The sequence below is a fragment of the Cryptomeria japonica genome, chromosome 7 (assembly GCF_030272615.1).
Source record: "Cryptomeria japonica chromosome 7, Sugi_1.0, whole genome shotgun sequence".
NCBI classification, from domain to species: Eukaryota; Viridiplantae; Streptophyta; class Pinopsida; order Cupressales; family Cupressaceae; genus Cryptomeria; species Cryptomeria japonica.
Window position 1 is genome coordinate 237,889,677 of NC_081411.1, and position 18,622 is coordinate 237,908,298.

General features: G+C 36.9%; 1 protein-coding gene across 3 annotated transcripts in view; it reads left to right on the forward strand.

The window, feature by feature from the left end:
* The window catches only part of LOC131028311 (tRNA (cytosine(38)-C(5))-methyltransferase 2), a 156,744-nt gene extending 138,501 nt beyond the window's left edge, over positions 1 to 18,243 (forward strand). For all 3 annotated transcript variants that reach the window (XM_057958564.2, XM_057958567.2, XM_057958566.2), the window contains exon 10: positions 17,400 to 18,243. In XM_057958564.2, coding sequence (XP_057814547.2) covers positions 17,400 to 17,472 — 73 coding nt within the window. In that variant the 3' untranslated portion in view covers positions 17,473 to 18,243. The remainder of the gene's footprint in view (positions 1 to 17,399) is intronic.
* The last annotated feature ends 379 nt before the right edge of the window (positions 18,244 to 18,622 follow it).

Here is an 18,622-nt window from a genome sequence, read left to right on the forward strand (position 1 = left end):
ACCTAATTTGCCCATGATTGAGATTAAGAGATGGATTCCCAGGCCTTGGTGGAGAGAAGACTAGTGTATGCTTGCCTTGGAAGGCATTTTGGAGTAGAGAAATGATAGAATTTGTCCTAGAATGTGAATTTTGCTCCTGACCCTTCCAAAGGGTCCAGAGCGAAATTCTTAAAACCTCTATTTTGCTCCAATTTTGCATCAAACCTAGTGTTGATTGAGATTAAATGCATCCTTAGACATGCATTTGAGTAAATTGTGGTCACAAAATGTGAAGATTTTGTCCTAAAATGTGAATTTCGCTCCTGACCCTTCCAAAGGGTCTAGAGCGAAATTCCTTATCGGTCCTGTCCTTGGCCAAGGTCCAAAGCCAAATCCTCTTTTTTGTTCTTTTTGGAGGTCAAATCAATGATGTCTTCAGGAGAAAGCGGTTCAAAGGTCAAGAAAAGTTCAAGGCAAGGAAATGATGAAATTTGAGCTAAAATGCAAATTTCACTCCTGACCCTTCCAAAGGGTCCAGAGCGAAATTCTTAGGGCCTATCCCTGGGGAGGAGCTTGAGCGAATTTCATTCTAATGCCTTTTTGTTGATGTTTAAGGAAGAAAATGCTATGTGAGATAAATATATCATGTGTACTTAATCATCTTTTGGTTTGTTTTGCAGGTGGAAGAAAATCAAGCTAGGACAAGGACGGCCTATTCTAAGTCCATCACCATCAAGGATGTCCCAAATGCATAAAGGAGGACTCAAGGTGTTTTGAAGCATTGGAAGACTTCAAGTGTTCGAGGAGCTGCAAGCTAGCCTCAAGACCTCATTCTACCACATGATGATAGAGAAAAATGGCACTTCAAGGCGAGGTATGCTACCAGAGAAAGAACACTTGACAATGAGGAAGCCTCATCAAGCATATGGGAGTCAAGGAGGTACATCTTTCATCGCGTCAAAAGACAGAAAAGAGGTCAACCAAGACACAGACGTCAGACAAGGTGGCATCCCAGTCATTTTTCCTCCAGTTGGATTGGTCCACCTCAGCATGTCTAGATTCAATGTACTTGACTCATTGGAGATGGCACAAACTTCGGTGTACCTACCCCTGCTTCCTATTGGTTCTCAAATTTTGAATGTAATTTTCTCATTGGCTAAAGGAGTTTGTTATAACAAACCCTAATTAGGGTTTTCATCTTGTAATCCTAGCCATTGATTCTAAGTCAATCAGAGCCGTCAATTTGTAAAGGGCTCTCTATATAAAGCCCTGGCTCTTCATTTGTAAAGGTTAATAGTCAGAGAATAGTTAGGAGTTAGCAAAAAGGAGAGATAGTCAATAATTAGTAGCTCAATAGTAGATAGCATTTTAGAGTAGAGTAGAAAGAGAAGGCAAAGATTGTTGCCAAGAGATTGTTGCAAAAGACGTAAACTTCATTGAAGGAATGGTGAATTCTATGTGTTGATTCTGCAATTTGCATGGTCTCTATACTTCTCAAATTTAATTTCATGTTATTAGATGAATGAAAGAAATTTGTATGATCAATGGTGAAATTTGTATATCCATACTACTAGCGGTTTGTTGATTGCAAACTTGCCTTGCGTAGTCAACTGGAATCATTCAACTTAAGCTTAACTTCAATTATCACTTCTTCATTGATATGCACCAACCTGACGATGTCTATGCTTGTAGCGGTGATCTGAACATCATAAAGCTTTCCTTAGAAGATCGCACTAACCTTGTGGAGATGATCCTAGCATGTCAAAGCAAGACTTAGTTAAAGTTTCATCAAAGGTCATCCATTGCTCCTACATTCTTAGTGTTAGAATTAGATCCTTCTCCAACCCTTATCCTTTTCCCTTTTTAAAAAATCAAGGATCAATAAAGACCCACGTTCCAGTGATATCCAAAGCAAATCAGACGCTCAGGTCATCGAATGTAAGTCCCCTTGTGATTCCAGCAAAATCACATCATACCGCAAGAGCTTATCCACACGTAGAGAACCTACAATCAGAACCTTGGAGCTACTCCGATTGATCCTTCTGCGAGATCTTCAGCATTCGGGGAAGCTTTATTCAAGAGAGGATAAGGTACCTTTAGGTATTTTATTCTGTGTTTGGTCGTGTACAAAAGACACATCAACAGTATGTAGTGTCTCTACGTGCGGATAAGCTCTTGTGGTATGATGTGATTATGCTGGAATCACAAGGGGACTTACATTCAAATGCCTGAATGTCTGATTTGCTGGAACTTGAGTCCTATCTAATCATCGGGAAGAATAAAGAAATAGCAAAAGGTGAAAGTCTACTCTAAGACCTAGAATGTGAGAAGATAAATGAACAACTAGGTGGAGTCCTACTGGGTTGGGTCTCACCATCAGGTTGAACAATCCGACACCAACTCAATACGATCTTCTAAGGGATGTTTTGAATATATTCAAATCGTACATCATCAAACACTGATCACCATTCAAGCTAATGTGTGAACAATAGACGCGTAATGACTTGAGATTAAGCTCACTCTATGCCAGTTGACCACGCAGGGCACCCTTACAATCAACAAGAGGCTAGTGGTTTGGACTAGGTGGATTACACGCGAGTGCATTCAATAACTTCCTTCATTCAATTTAATTAACCATCATCTAAAATGAAGATTCAACAAGAGACCATGCATATTGCAAAGAAACAATGCATTTCACCATATCTTCAACGAAAATGGAGTCTTTTTACAACCAAGGCAACAATTTCTTGCCTTCTCTTCCTAATCTACTCTATTGCTATTCTATTTGCTATTCAATTTTACAAACTATTAACTATCAACTCACTATTAGCTAACTCTTAACTATTAACTATCAACTCACTATTAGCTAACTCTTAACTATTAACCCTTACAAATGAAAAGCCAGAGCTTTATATAGAGAGCTCTTTACACTTCAATGGCTCTGATTGATTTAGAATGAATGGCTAGGATTACAAGATGGAAACCCTAATTAGGGTTTGTTACAACAAACTCCTTTAGCCAATGAGAAAATTTTATTCCATGAGTGTGGACCAATAGATGTCAAGGGTAGGTGCCTCGAAGTTTGTGCCATCACTGGTGAGTCAGGTACATTGAATCTGGACATGCTGAGGTGGAGCTATCTGACTGGAGGAACAATGACTGGGATGCCACCTTGTCTTGCGTTTGCCCTTGCATTGATCTTCCTTCATCCTTGATGTACTTAGTGAATGATGTAACCCCTTGACTCTCATATGTTTGATGAAGCCTCCTTATGGTCAGATCACTCCTTAGTAGCCCACTTCACCTTGAAATGCTTACAAGATCTTTCTTTTGGTATCTTGTGGTTTCTCTATGTGGTAGAATGAAGATCTTGAGGATAGCTTGCAACTCCTCGAACACTTGAAGTCTTCCAACGCTTTAGAAGCACCTTGAGTCCTTCTCCATGCCTTTGAAGTGTCCTTGATGATGATGGAACTTGAATAGGTATCCCTTGTCTTGCCCTAATCCTCCATCTTGATTTTATTAATCTGCAAAACAAACAAAGGATGGTCAAGTATACATGATATATTTGTTCTAATATGATATTTCTCACCTTAAATCATCAATAAGAAGGCATTAGAATGAAATTCACGTAGGATCCTCTCCAGGGATAGGCCCTATAGTGAAATTCGCTCTGAACCCTTTGGAAGGGTTAGGAGCGAAATTGGACAAAGTTGCTCAATTAGACCTCATTTTCAACCTTACCTTACCAATATCAAATCATTCGCCTCCAAAATTGTTTAGGAATGGGTTTTGCTCAAGGACTTATTCAAAACATTAGACCTCCTAGGAATTTCGCTCTGGACCCTTTGGAAGGGTCAGGAGCGAAATTTGCATTTTAGCTCAATTTTCATTATCTCTTTGCCTCAAATCTCTTCTCAAGGAAAGAACACATTAATCCTTTCCCAATCATGCCATAGGAACAAAAATCTTGGTTTCAAACATGGAGAAAAATAGAGGTTTTAGGAAATTTCGCTCTAGACCCTTTGGAAGGGTTAGGAGCGAGTTAGCTATTTTGCTCAAATTTCCTTCACTTTCTCATAATTTTCTTCACTTCAATTGTTTCCAAAGCATGATAACGTCCTAGCTGAGGTCCCAAGGCATGAAATTAGTCCATTTTTGAAGCAAAAGGGAGGGTCTTAGGAAAATTCACTTTGGACCCTTTGGAAGGGTCAGGAGCGAATTTTGTCTTTTAGGCTTAAATCCATCATTTCCTCCACTTCAATTCACTTCTTAGGGCAAGAATATATCCATCTCCTCTCAACCATGCCTTAGGAACTAAGATTTTGATCTCAAACAAGGAGAAAATAGGTGTTTAAGAAATTTCGCTCCGGACCTTTTGGAAGGGTCAGGAGCGAAGTTCTTCCTTAGGCTCATTTCACACTTCTTTTCCTCCCAACTCACCTCAAACTTGACTTATCAAATCTCCTCTTACCATAATCAAGTCAATTCGCCATCTATTTAGCTCAGAACAAGGTCCTCTTAGTGCATTAGGCAAAATAGAGTCAAGTTAAGGATTTCGCTCTAGACCCTTTGGAAGGGTCAGGAGCGAAAATTGCATTTTTCAAGCTTAATTCTCATTCAAGTTGCCTAGGTACCTCTCAAGCCAACTTGCTATCAAAGTGGTGAGGAAAAAAGGTTTTCTAAGAATTTCGCTCTGGACCCTTTGGAAGGGTCAGGAACGAAATTTGCATTTTGCTTGTTTTTCCCTCACTAAGCTCCATTCTTCATCCTTTAATCATTAAAAACAAGTCTTTGGCCTTCAAAATTGCTTGGGAATGAGTTAGCTTGTAGGTTGGAGCAAGGTATAGTGCTTCATGAAGAAATTCGCTCTGGACCCTTCGGAAGGGTTAGGAGCGAATTTTGCATTTTAGGCTTAATTCACATCCCTTTTCACTCATCTTTTCTTTAGACTTGATCCTTGATCTTTCTTTCTGCTGTGCATGACCACCATTCAATATCCCTAGTGAAGAAATAAGCCATTTGGGAAATTTCGCCCTGGACCCTTTGGAAGGGTCAGGAGCTTGAAAAAATTTCGCCCTGGACCCTTTGGAAGGGTCAGGAGTGAATTTTACATTTATGCTCAAATTCCTTACCTTTTATTACTTCACTTCGCCTCACACAACAATTCTCTCTTCACTATGCCATAAGGACAAGGTTTATGAGGTAAATTAAGACCAAGAAGGGAGATATAAGGGAATTCGCTCTGGACCCTTTGGAAGGGTCAGGAGCGAAATTGAGGAATTAGCCTTAGATACCACCCATACACTCAAACCTCTCCCTCATTCATGTTGCTCTCACCTCAATACATGCTAACAAACCACCTTAAAGAAGTTCATGGCTCAAAAAAATTAGATTACAAGGACATCTTAGCCATTTCACCTAGGTACCTCTGGAAGGACAGGACCTATCCAAGAATTTCGCTTTGGACCCTTTGGAAGGGTCAGGAGCGAAATTTCTCTTTTAGACTCAATTTCCTCATCCCATCTCGTTCCAACTTGTTCACAAGACAAAAATAGGTCATTCTTCACTTAGTCAAGATGTAGGGGCAAGCTTTGAGGTCTCGACTGGGAGCAAAAGAGGCTTCTAAGAAAATTCACTCAAATTCTTCATCACTTCCTTGACTAAATGCCCTAGGTCTCAAAAGGCAAGACTGCTAGCAAGATATAAGGACTTCCTCAAACTCAATCAAAACCTAACCTAGAAACAAGAGCAAGACCTGACCTAGAGAAGGCTTCCAAAGAGACCCTGACCTGGACCATCTACTGACCAATTTGAACTCAAGCAAACCTTGCTATCTTAATGATCCCCCTGACAACTCTCCAATGCAAAGGCTAATAAACAAGAACCTAAAAGACCAAGAAAACTAACCCTAGAAAGCAAAAGTAGGGGTCCCCATTTGCAATGGGGCGATGTGTGAATACGTCACAACACAACCCCTAGCAAGAAGAAGAGTAAGAGTGATGAAGCAACTGAATCTGGTAATATGACTTGTGCAGAGTTAATTGATGAGGTAACAAAAGATGGAATTTTGAAGAATGTGTCAAATTTGTATGAGCATTTAGATGACAATGAACAAAATGAAATAGAAGAAGCAATTTTGTTACATTTAGACATATATAAGAAGGCTTTGGTAGAGATTTTGAAAGAAATTCCTTTATCATTGTATAATAAGTTAGATGCAATCAGGAGGGACAAAGAGATTAAAAAAGTTGAACTTTTGAGTATGTGTGGTTCTATAAATAATGAGGAAATGAAAAGATGTATAGAAGTTGCAAATAGAACAATCTTTAGCAGCAAACCCCGACAAATAAGCTTAATGATAGGTAGAGTCAATGAAATAATAAATGAGACCAGAGATGGTTGGGCTAAATTCTTCCAAAAGAATCCTGATTTCCTTACTTCTCAAGAAGAATTTGCTAAGTCAACAGCTCCCACCATTCCGGACAAATCTAAAGGGAAAGGAATTTTGGGAAGTTCAAATCAAATTTTGAATGAACCGGTAGTTGATCCTAAAATTGATAAGTGTGTATAGACTAAACAGGCAAAGACAACATTTGTACAGTCTGAGCAAGGTGATATAGGTAATGTACAGGATATTGATAATATTGTGGATAATACTCCACTGGCAGTAACAGATACTGCACCACATGGCGAAGCCATCAGTGCAAAAGAGGATGAGAAAAGAGATACACCAGGAGAGGATAAGGAGAAGATAGAAAGGGAAAAGGAGACTGTACCGGCAGTTGATTCCACAGGAAAACTTTTGGCAATTGACACTTCTCAAGTTGAGAAGAAACCAATCATAAAGATGAGTCCCACAGAGCTAATGATGATGGCTACTCAAAAGCTAATGAAGGAAGGATCTGCAGACAAAGGAATGCATGGATATGCTTGCAAAGCCCACACTAGCAGAAGTCACTGAGAAAGAAACACTAGCACATCTATTGAGTGGACTTGTATCCATATCTGGAACACTCAAAACCAGCTGGGATACCTATATACAATTACTAGAGAAAGCTTACCCGGAAATCTTGAAATTGGTCAAGCTCCGATAAAGTAATCTGTAATTATTCTTTTAATTCTTTCACTGGTCTTTGGCATTGATGCCAAAGGGGGAGTGTATATTATGTGAAAAATATGAATATGTATATAATCCTAGGGGGAGGATATTAGACAGAGAGTATATTGCAAACATAGTCAATCAGCTCAGGGGGAGCATGTTTCAGTTGAATCGGCAGGGAATCCATTTTTCACATTGGTGTTGTCATCAATGCCTTAGGGGAAGATTGTTGGCAATTGACACTCATTGGATTCATATGTTGTCATTGCTGGCAACAAGATTCTATTGAAGGCATATACCGGCAGATACTAGCATTGGAGGCATACACCGACATTGGAGTAATCAGGGTCATCATTGGCACCAGCATCGGCATCCAGCACTTTAGTGAAGCCGACATCAGTTTGGATCCGAAAGGTTTTATTTGTAAAATCATTTTGTAATTATTGTATAGGGCCGACATTGAATATCTTTTGTATTGTAAGACGACATAAGGCATATTGTTTGTAAAGGGTATATAAGTCAGTCTGTTAGGTCATTTTGATATATGATAAGGTAGTAGAATAAAGTGATGCGAAGGATATGTATGTAGATCATTTGTATGCGAAAGTTATATCATGCAATGATCAGTAGATGGTTTGTAGAGCATTCTAGGAGGAAAGGAGATATTGGTAGAAGGGTTTAGGGCTTATGAACCGGTACAGAACAGAGCTTTAACCGGAACTCTGTTTGGCATTGCAGATGCATTTTGTGAGTTCACCATTACTGTTTTATCTCAGCAAAAGCTTGTAGTCAGTGAGACTCTTTTGTGTTGAGCAATGTGCTCTAGGCAGTGTGCCTTCCTGCATGTGCAGGCCCCTATGCTATGTAATATCTTTCATATGGCCAGTGAATTGATATTGTGGGTCACAAATCCCACCGTGGTTTTTCCTCTTTGAGGTTTTCCACGTATAAAATTTTGTGTTATGGTGTTCATTCATGTGGCTGGTTTATTTACTTCATGTTATATGTTTCTTCATTTACCAGTTTATATGTGTATGTTATAATAAGGTAAAATCTTATATTACCGGCGGAACACTGATTCACCCCCCCCTCAGTGTTCTTGGATTCCAACAATATCCAACAAAGAATATAGTAATGATATGGCATAATTTTTGTTGATATGATAATTAAAACAACAAATAATATTGTATCTAGCAAATTAAAATCTTATTCATATAATTGATATAATAAATCTTTTGCAATAGATATAACAATTGAAAACCAACAATATATAAATATAATTTGCCAAGTATGAAATTAAAACTCTCAATAAATAATTAAAAGCATGAAGTTTCCACAGTCCACATTAGTCAAATCATAAGGATGCCTTGCTACAACCCCAGGATCTCCTTACAAAGCCCTTCAGGAAACATCTGGAAGATCAGGCCGATTGGAGAACTTAATTAGATAAAGTGACCTTATAATAATATTTTATTATTTTATTGTTATTTAATTAAATTAATTAATATTAAGTCACTGCATGAATAGTTTTTTGTTTTTTTGGATAACGTAATAAAAATCAATTTAATTAAATGTCACCTTAAAAATTTGGGGCATTACTAAATGAAAGTAGATAATGGTGGTTGGGAACTTCTTTTCTTTTGGTTTTTTATGTCTTTGCATTTTAGGGTTGTCTTTTAGGTTTAGATTCAATTGTGGGCCCCCCACGCCACAACAAATGTTAAAAAGAATTTAACAAAAATGTTTTTTATGACCTGGAACTTTTCCTTGCCACGGGGGACGACTTTGTTGTTTCTAGGACGACGAAGAACATTTCAGATGTCCCCGCGCTGTCCTGGAGACAGGGGGATGTCCCCAATGGCAGCGACACATTTCTTGCTGTCCCCTGCCAATTTTGCCGAATCGGAAACATTGGGAAAACATCCCCTTTGCATCCCACCGTCCCGGGGATTGCTAGGGGACTGGGACGGACTGGTCTGGGACATGTAGGTTTTATTGTAATTGCTCACTATAGGCTTTCCCATTGATTAAGTGGATGTGCCCATAAGTTTTCCCACTGAGTAAGCGGACATGCCCATTAGTTTCCCCTCTGAATAAGTGGATGTGCCCCTTCACTCACGACTCGACAAGTCTATTGGACAAGTGAGATACGTATTTTGATTTCCAATAATGAATGTGCACCCCATTGAATAAGTGGTATTGACTAGCTTGCTGCCTTGTGCTTTCCTTTTAACACTACATTTTAGTTTAATTGTAATCATGAACACCGTATGCTCTCACCTTGCCCATCTCAAGAACAGGGTGATCAGAAAGTGGAAAGGAAGTTGATTTGTATCTCATCTTCAGTTGTAATATTTATCACAAAAAATCTAGGTTGGTTATTAGAGAAAAAGAGATGTGCATAATTTGGCCTCTGACAGAAATTTGTTCTTGTCTGTTTGTCTCAAAATTGAGCGGTACACAAAGGTCCCCATGATAAGCTAACAACTTATTTTCTACCAATTCTTGTTGCAATACCATATCAGAGGGCTGTGTTTAATTAAAACCGAGACCCTGATTCCAGACTCTCAGAAGTCATATTGTCGACATCTTTGAGGCCATAGTTGCTTGAGAGGACTGTTAATGTTTTGTAGCTTCGGTCAGATTATTCTAACTGATGAAATCAAATGCTTAATTGGCCTATCGGCCTTAAGCATTTGATATCTATCCTTCACAAGTATTAATCAAATTATGTTCTATATGTGTTCAATAAGAGTCTTGCTTTAATTATTAATCTATGAAATATGATTGTAAATTAATCATATGTATATCGATATTGAGTATCGATCAGATTATATATTCTAAGCGAATCATATTATTAGAGTGTATCGGTATCAAATGCAAATTGGAATTGATAACAATCGATTAACCTTTGTTATGTATCGGCGTGACTATCACAGTTGATAAGACATATCTACATAGAGACATGTCTCTACATGGACATGTTTCACGTAGAGGCATGCCTCTACGTAGGCATGTCTCCCTCTATATGTATAGGTGGTCAATCGGTACTTGTGAACATACAGAAATATTAAGTGTTGACACAAGCCCGACTGCCACCTTCATCATAGCAGCCCGTATGTTGATAAAATTGATAAGTAATATATCTATTGTTTCTTTGTTTAAAACAACATTTGTAGAGAGATCGATATTATTATAAATTGATCATTGGAGCAGCAGTTCATATTATAATAAATCAATATTCTTAGTGATTGATAATACTATAATAAGACTTGGAGATTACATTCTTAAAATTAAAATATACTATATTCAAATCTGATAAAATGTAAGAACCCTTACTAACTTTGCCCTTAAATCATTGATTTCTACCCTTGGGAATTTTGTCAAACACTTGTCTTACAAAGTCTGTACTTGCTGTTATGAGTTTTCTGTTTGTATTGTTTGGGTCTTGTACACTGCAATTAATGTTTTGAATGCCTCTAACCATGAAAGATTGACTAACAATGTCATAGAAATGATATGCCAATTGATTTTGATGCATATAAGTAACTAAATAACAACTACAGCTGCTTGACAAATCATCAAACACTTGGCATGCAAACTAGAAATTATGTGGCAGCAACATAATGAAGTTTTTATTAGTTATTCTCACACCAAATAGTTACAAAAGTATAACATGTAATTTCCAAAACTTATGACAGCAAAATTAGAGAACCTGATATGTAAAATGCTTGCTGCAAATGATGGTCTCCACTCTTCAATGGACTGCCAATTAAACACGTTCCTGCTGTAGCTACGAATAATTTGCCAATTAAATGCCTGATTTCTTAGTACTGTAGCACGTCACTATTCACGCCACTGTAGCGTTTCACTATTAACGGATTACTGTAGCGCGAGTACTGTAGCGTCTACTGTAGCAGCAATTGTATCTTGAAATGATTGCTTCAATTCTAATTTTTAATGGCTGCCAAATGAAACTGTAGGTCTGCAATTGATATATATTCGAAAATCTGCATACCCTAGATGTCTTCCCTTCTTTTTAAAGCCCAAATAGAACTCCAGAATGAAGCTCTCCTGAAATGCCAAATTCAGTGGATATTTCACCACCTCAAATGGTTGCAACACTGAAGAATTGTCGCTCTCCAATGGCTGACTGAATCAGAAACCCTTGGCTTCTTCTCCCAAGTTCATAACAAACAAATATCAATTCTCTGGATGGATGATATAAAATGAGCTCTTAAGCCCCTTTTTATTCTTTCTTATGAGAGCTCAAACACTTTCTTGGCCAATGTGGGATTAAAGACATATTCACACATTATAATATTAAAGTGACTTTATTATTATAAAGTTACTTTATAACTTTATAATAACATTAAAATATTTAAATAAATCACTTAAGTCACTTTTAATTAAATTAATTAAATATAAAGTCACCTTTTTTTATTTTATTTTATTTAATGACTTAATAAGAAATTAATTTAATCAATTTCTCCTTATTTCTCCACTTAGCCTTCGGAGAATGTAAAGGCTAAGAACTCCACTGAGATGCTAAAAAGAAGAAGATGAGAAGAGACAATGGGTAAAGAACAACAATAAGTCCATGAAGCTATTAGTGGATGCAGTTAAGGATCACATAGTACCTATAATATGCAAGTTGGATACAGCATTCAAAATGTTCTCAACATTAGAAAACATGTATGAAATAAACAATACAAGCAGGGCTCTATCACTAAAACAAAAACTTCATCATGTGAAGATGAACAAAGGAGAAACCATCACATCATACTTCATGAGGATCACAGAATTAAGGGACCAACTCTCCACCATTGGTCACTTCATTGAAAGTAAGGAGTTAACTATGTTGGAATTGAATGGATTACTAGCTTCATGGGAAGGATTCATACAAGGAATTAGTGCTTGCTCAAAACTCCCAAAATTTGATCGATTAAAGACAAACTGCATTCAAGTGGAATCCAGACTAATCACAAGGGGGGATGGTCAAAACTCTACAAATGAAGACATTCATGTGCTAAACTCATTCTCGCAAAATGGGAAAGAAAAGGAACTTCAAAAGGAAGGACAAAGATACAAGAGGAAAATACTCATCTAAGAGAAAAAGGGATATGATCAAGGTGCAATGTTTCAGATGTGACCAGTATGGGCATTACGCCAAAAGTGTCTAGACAGGCCAAGACCCCAAGCCACTGTTGCAGAAGTTGGTAAGGCAGGGCTAGAGAATGATTCGAAGAAACTTGTGTTCTACTCAGCACTCTCAAGTCAAGTATCAACCAGTCCTAATACTTGGGTGATTGATAGTGGAGCATCATGTCACATTATAGGATTCAAAGAACATCTTGATAGTCTAAGAGAAAACTCCGATGAGGAAGTAACTATTGGGGATGATTCAAACTATCCCGTAAAAGGAATTGGGACTTGTACTATAAACTTGAATTCAGGCATTTCTCTTCAACTCACAGGTGTGTTATATGTTCCAGGGATAAAGAGGAATTTAGTCTCCATTTCAGCTCTTGAAGACAAAGGATATAGAATCACCTTTATGGAAGGAAAGGTCTTGGCATGGCCAAAGAACTCAACCATCAAGAAGGTTTACACTATTGGAGTAAGACATGGGTGCCTCTAAAAACTTTGCATTTCTTCCTCTCAAGACCTAATCCATGAGTCAACAAGTACATGTGAAATTTGGCACAGAAGGTTAGGACATCTCCATTTTCGAGCTCTCCCTTCAATTGAAAAAATGGTAATAGGTCTACCTAAGCTCAAGCAAAATCATGAAGAAACATGCAAAGGATGTGCCTTAGGGAAAAACACGAAAGGGACTTTTCACTCCAGTGGGAGCAAATCTAAAAATGTACTAGAAATTATTCATTCTAATTTATGTGGACCCATGTCTGTAACCTCTTTAGGAGGATTTTTGTATTATGTTATCTTTGTAGATGATTTCTCTAGGAAGACATGGATATATTTTTTAAAATGTAAAAAGTCAGAAGAAATCCTTATGAGATTTAAGGAATTCAAGGCTCTAGTAGAAAATATATCGGGTAAGAGAATTAAAATACTAAGAACAGATAATGGGGGGGAATATACTTCAGATAACTTTAAAAACTTCTGTATAAATGTTGGGATTAAGAGGGAGTATACAATTCCTTATAATCCTCAACAAAATGGGGTGGCAGAGATGAAGAATAGAACTATTGTTGAAACTGCTAGAGCTATGATGTATGATCAAAACTTAGAAACCTCTTTTTGGGCTGAAGCCTCTATTACTATTGTATATATACAAAATAGATGTCCTCGCTCCCTCCTAGATGACAAAACCCCTAAGGAAACTTTCACTCGAGTTAAATCTGACATAAGCCACCTAAGAATCTTTGGATGTCCAGTCTATATTCATATACCTAAAGAGAAAAGATCCAAATTTGAACCCTCAGGCAAAAAAGGGCATATTTGTAGGATATAGTGAAACATCTAAAGCCTACAGAATCTACATACCTGGACAAAGATTAATTGAATTAAGTAGAGATGTCATATTTGAGGAAGACATTGCTTTTAGAAAATCTAAAAGTACTCAAGAGTTAGAAGATCAAGAATCTCCTCTAAATATGGAAGAGGATCTTGCTCTTGAGATTCAGAGAGAGAATCATGAAGTAATAGAAAATGAAGGACAAAATGAATTCATGGATCTTGCAAATGAACCTAGAGACACTAATGTGAATTGAAAGAGGCCACTTTGGGCAAGGAAAATGATTCAAGAGGCTAAAGACTATGCAGTACCTCAAGGGACCTTCAGGGAAAGCAAAAGACCTCACAGGTTCTCCAGCTATGTTGCCTTGATAAGTGAGATCATCAAATCAGAACCTTCCAGTGTCAGGAGGCCATTAAAAATCAAGTGTGGAAGGATGCTATGACATAAGAGTATCAGTCCATCATTAAGAATGATGTTTGGGACATTGTGCCCCGACCTAAAGATAAATCAATAGTGTCTTCAAAATGGCTTTTCAAAATCAACCATGCGGCAGATGGCAGCATTGAGAAATACAAAGCACGATTTGTAGCCAGAGGTTTCTCTCGGAAGGAAGGGATTGATTATGAAGAGACTTTTGCCCCCGTTTGGTAGATATACTTTTGTTAGAGCTGTCATTGCCATTGCTGCATCTAAAGGATGGAAGATTCACCAGATGGATGTGAAGACCGCCTTCCTGAATGGGGAAATAGAAGAGGAAGTATACTTAGAGCAACTTGAAGGGTTTGTCATGCATGGAAATGGTTCTCATGTATGCAAGTTGAAGGCGGCCTTATATGGGCTCAAACAGGCTCCTCGAGCCTAGTATGAAAGGATAGATAAATATCTTCTAGGCTTAAACTTCTCCAATAATAATGCAGATCCGAATTTGTACTTCAAGGTAATTAATGGTGAAATGTTGATTCTCATTTTATATGTTGATGATTTACTAATTACAGGAGAAGATCACCTAATTACCAAATGTAAACAAGATCTTGCATCAGAGTTTGACATGAAGGACTTGGGTCCTTTACATTATTTCGTCGGTTTAGAAGTTTGGCAACACGCAGATAGCATCATTCTAAATCAAGGAAAGTACACTATTGATATTCTAAAAAGATTTGGAATGATGGAGTGTAAGCCTATGTCTACCCCTATGGAAACAAACTTGTACAAGTTAAAGGAAGCAGCAGCGGAATCAGAATTTGCAAATCCCACCTTATACAGGTAGATAATTGGGTCCTTGATGTATTTGGTTAACACCAGGCCAAACATTTGTTATCCAGTTAATGCACTTAGTCAATTCATGTGTGAACCAAAGCAGACAAATATGGTTGCAGCTAAGCATATTGAGATTCCTTATCACCATGTTAGAGATATGGTTGGAAGGAATGTGATTCAGCTAAAGTATGTCAGTATAGGCGAACTGACTGCAGACATTCTTACCAAACCTCTATCCAAGTCAAAAGTTGAGCATTTTCGGGATAAACTTGGTATGGTTGAAAATGTAAGTTAATTTGAGATTAAATCTAAATTATTTAAATCTGCTGTACTAATATCACTAAAGATGTTTAATGTGTCTACTCTTTTGTCATGTGTGAGACTCCATGACTACATGGGCCCTTTGAACATTTTTGAAAGGTGACGACTTTTCAACAATGAACACTTGTATCTGGTTGATATTGTAAAGTGACGACTTTGCAATATTTGACATCACTATCATGTTGGATATCATGGGACTTGATATCTATGGACACGTCATGATAGTTAGCATCTCAGTAGACATTATGGTGGATATCATGAGACTTGATATCAATGGATAACCATAATAGTTGAGATAATCATGGTGGATATTATATGACGTAATATCCATGGATGTGCCATGATTTAATATTCCTATGGTAGGTATCATGTGACGTGATGTCAGTGCACATATCATAGTTTCTGGATATATATATATATATATATATATATATGAGAGTCATGGCAATTATCATGTGACTTGATATTTATGGGCAAGCCATATCTCTTAAATATCACAGTGAGGTGATATCATTTATAAATGAATCCATTGTATTCTAGGATAGAATTAATCCTCCCTAGCTAAGAGGGAGTGTTAATGTTTTGTAGCTTCGGTCAGATTATTTTTAACTGATGAAATCAAATGCTTAATTGGCCTATTGGACTTAAGCATTTGATATCTATCCTTCACAAGTATTAATCAAATTATGTGCTTTATGTGTTTAATAAGATTCTTGCTTTAATTATTAATCTATGAAATATGATTGTAAATTAATCATATGTATATCGATATTGACTATCGATCAGATTATATAAGTGAATCATATTATTAAAGTGTATCGGTATCAAATGCAAATTGGAATTGATAACAATCGATTAACCTTTGTTATGTATCGGCGTGACCATCACAGCCGATAAGACATATCTACGTAGAGACATGTCTCTGCGTGGACATGTTCCACGTAGAGGCATGCCTCTACATAGGCATGTCTCCCTCTATATGTAGAGGTGGTCAATCGGTACTTGTGAACATACAGAAATATTAAGTGTTGACACAAGCCCAACTGCCACCTTCGTCACAGCCCAACTGCCCGTATGCTGGTAAAATTGATAAGTAATATATCGATTGTTTCTTTGTTTAAAACAGCAATTGTAGAGAGATCGATATTATTATAAATCGATCATTGGAACAGCAGTTCATATTATAATAAATCAATATTCTTAGTAATTGATAATACTGTAATAAGACTTGGAGATTACATTCTTAAAATTAAAATATCCTATATTCAAATCTGATAAAACTTCAACAAGGACTACTCAATGTTGCTGGACAGATTCAATTCAGAACTGTTTGCTAATCTTGATCTCAGGCTGTATTTTTTCCTGTTTACTGTCAATACTGTATTGTATTATTCTTTATATAGTAGCATATATTTGCAAATCTTGTAGCAGGTCAGTAGAATTTTTTAACAATTTAACATATTTGTCAGTAGTATTCCTAGTACAAGTTAAAAGTTCATTTACAGACAGACAGACGACCTTTTTTCCTTTATTTTGTAGCAGGTAGACAGTCATTTGAAGGCTGCATTTTTCTCTTTAATTGGAGGGCTGTAATATTTTTGGTAGTAGACAGTTAATTATTAGGAGTTTTAAAATAATTGCATAAATGTATTAGCAAATCGGTTCACTAAGTTCTATATTCCTAAATTCCGAAACACTCACTTTAAGAACCAAGCTAAATGGCTTAGATTTGAAAGCAAGTTAGAATGATTAAGTAGGTGAAGAGACGCTGCATATGGAAAACAAATCTAGGAAAACCTCGACTCCAAGCTGACTGGATGATATCCTAAGAATTCCAGCAGCTCATTATGTATTTTAGACAGCGAGAACCCAGTAAAGGGAGAGAAAAAATTATTAGAAATCATCGAACAGTGCACATTATGTACATTGTCTGTTTAATAAATAATAGATAAGTAGGCTATCCGCTAAAATTAGGTGTTCTTACAAGGGTACCAATATAATGTACAATAAACAGTTAACAAGACAGTTTAAGTAAACATGAAAGGCCCTGTAATAGTCTACAAATCGTCCTGCTGAAAGAAGGGTCCTGGGAAACCATATATAGAAATTTCGCATGAGCTAATGTCTGTCTTTGGAATATTCCAGGTTGCTTGTTATTGGGTGTGATTAATTTAATATGTTTGATTTGTATTACTTTGTGTAAATTTGAATGTTTTCTACTTGTATCCTTCACGCTTTTTGGGTTCTATTTTGCAGGTATGCATTGCTTGGCAACAGTCTTAGTGTTGCTGTAGTGGCACCTTTATTGAAGTACCTATTCACGGATTAGGCCTTCAATTTTGAGGAAGCATTTTTTTGCAGACAGAAACAAATATTCTAATTGAGTATGTTAGAGCTTGAAACACAATTAGAATGGGACTTATGTTGACATACACATTATGTCGCGCCATCTACTCTGACAGATTAAGTGTCGGGAAGCAAATGCACTCGATGGAAATTAAATAAAATTGTCAGGGGAACGTACTTCTTTGTAGAGGATATTATGGATTGGGATGTTTAATTTTCTCGTGTTAACCTATTTTAACTGCATGTGGGACAGTCTATTACAGTCTGTTTCTGATAAGTTTCTTATTGTTTACTTACATAAAACATTTTGTTTTCTTCTGAAAAAGTATAAACTTATATCAATATAGAACTCTGAGGTATACAAGACAGGAATACCTATAGTTGAATGACTATCCAAGAGAAAAAGAGAAGCTATTCAACAGCAGGACATTACAAAGGAGCTAAAGCGTTCAGTTAGAGCATGTTTTAGCTATGCCCAGCACGAAAAGCTTAACTTTCCATAATATATGGAGCTTTTCAGATATTGTTCATTTTTTCATGTACGATACTTCATACAACGTATTGATGATTGATTTAACTGTGAGGTAAGTGCAACTTACCTCGTGGAAAATGCTGAGTTGCCATGATGATGAAGCAGAGATATGAGGTTTGAAGAGTATCTGTCTTTTTTCCTCATGATCCGTGATTATGTCTTTTTGAAGTTTCAGGCACAAGCGAACCATTGATTGCCAACAAGGATTTTTCATTTAATGAATCACTTTGTGTAACTTGTCCATCCATTCGTTCATGGTATAATTTTTCTTCAACTCTTTTATGTATGGCCCAAGAGCCTTGAGAGAACCTTTACCTAGTATGAATGTGCGACAAATTAACATACTGAAAGAAGTAGCAACTTTTAGTGAATTAAAGATGAAAAGTAATATGATATTCATAGACTCTGGATATTATCCAATGAAATGGTTTTAACATTCTGAGGCACTACTCAAGGTCTTGCTCAGGTATTTATCAGGAGAAAATGCACAATGAACGCTCCTTCAGAAAATTTGGTATCTGAATAGCACCTGATTTCATTGCACTTATTAATGTGGATGGTAAAATATCGGATTGAACTGTTTTTCATCCATTGCGTCGCC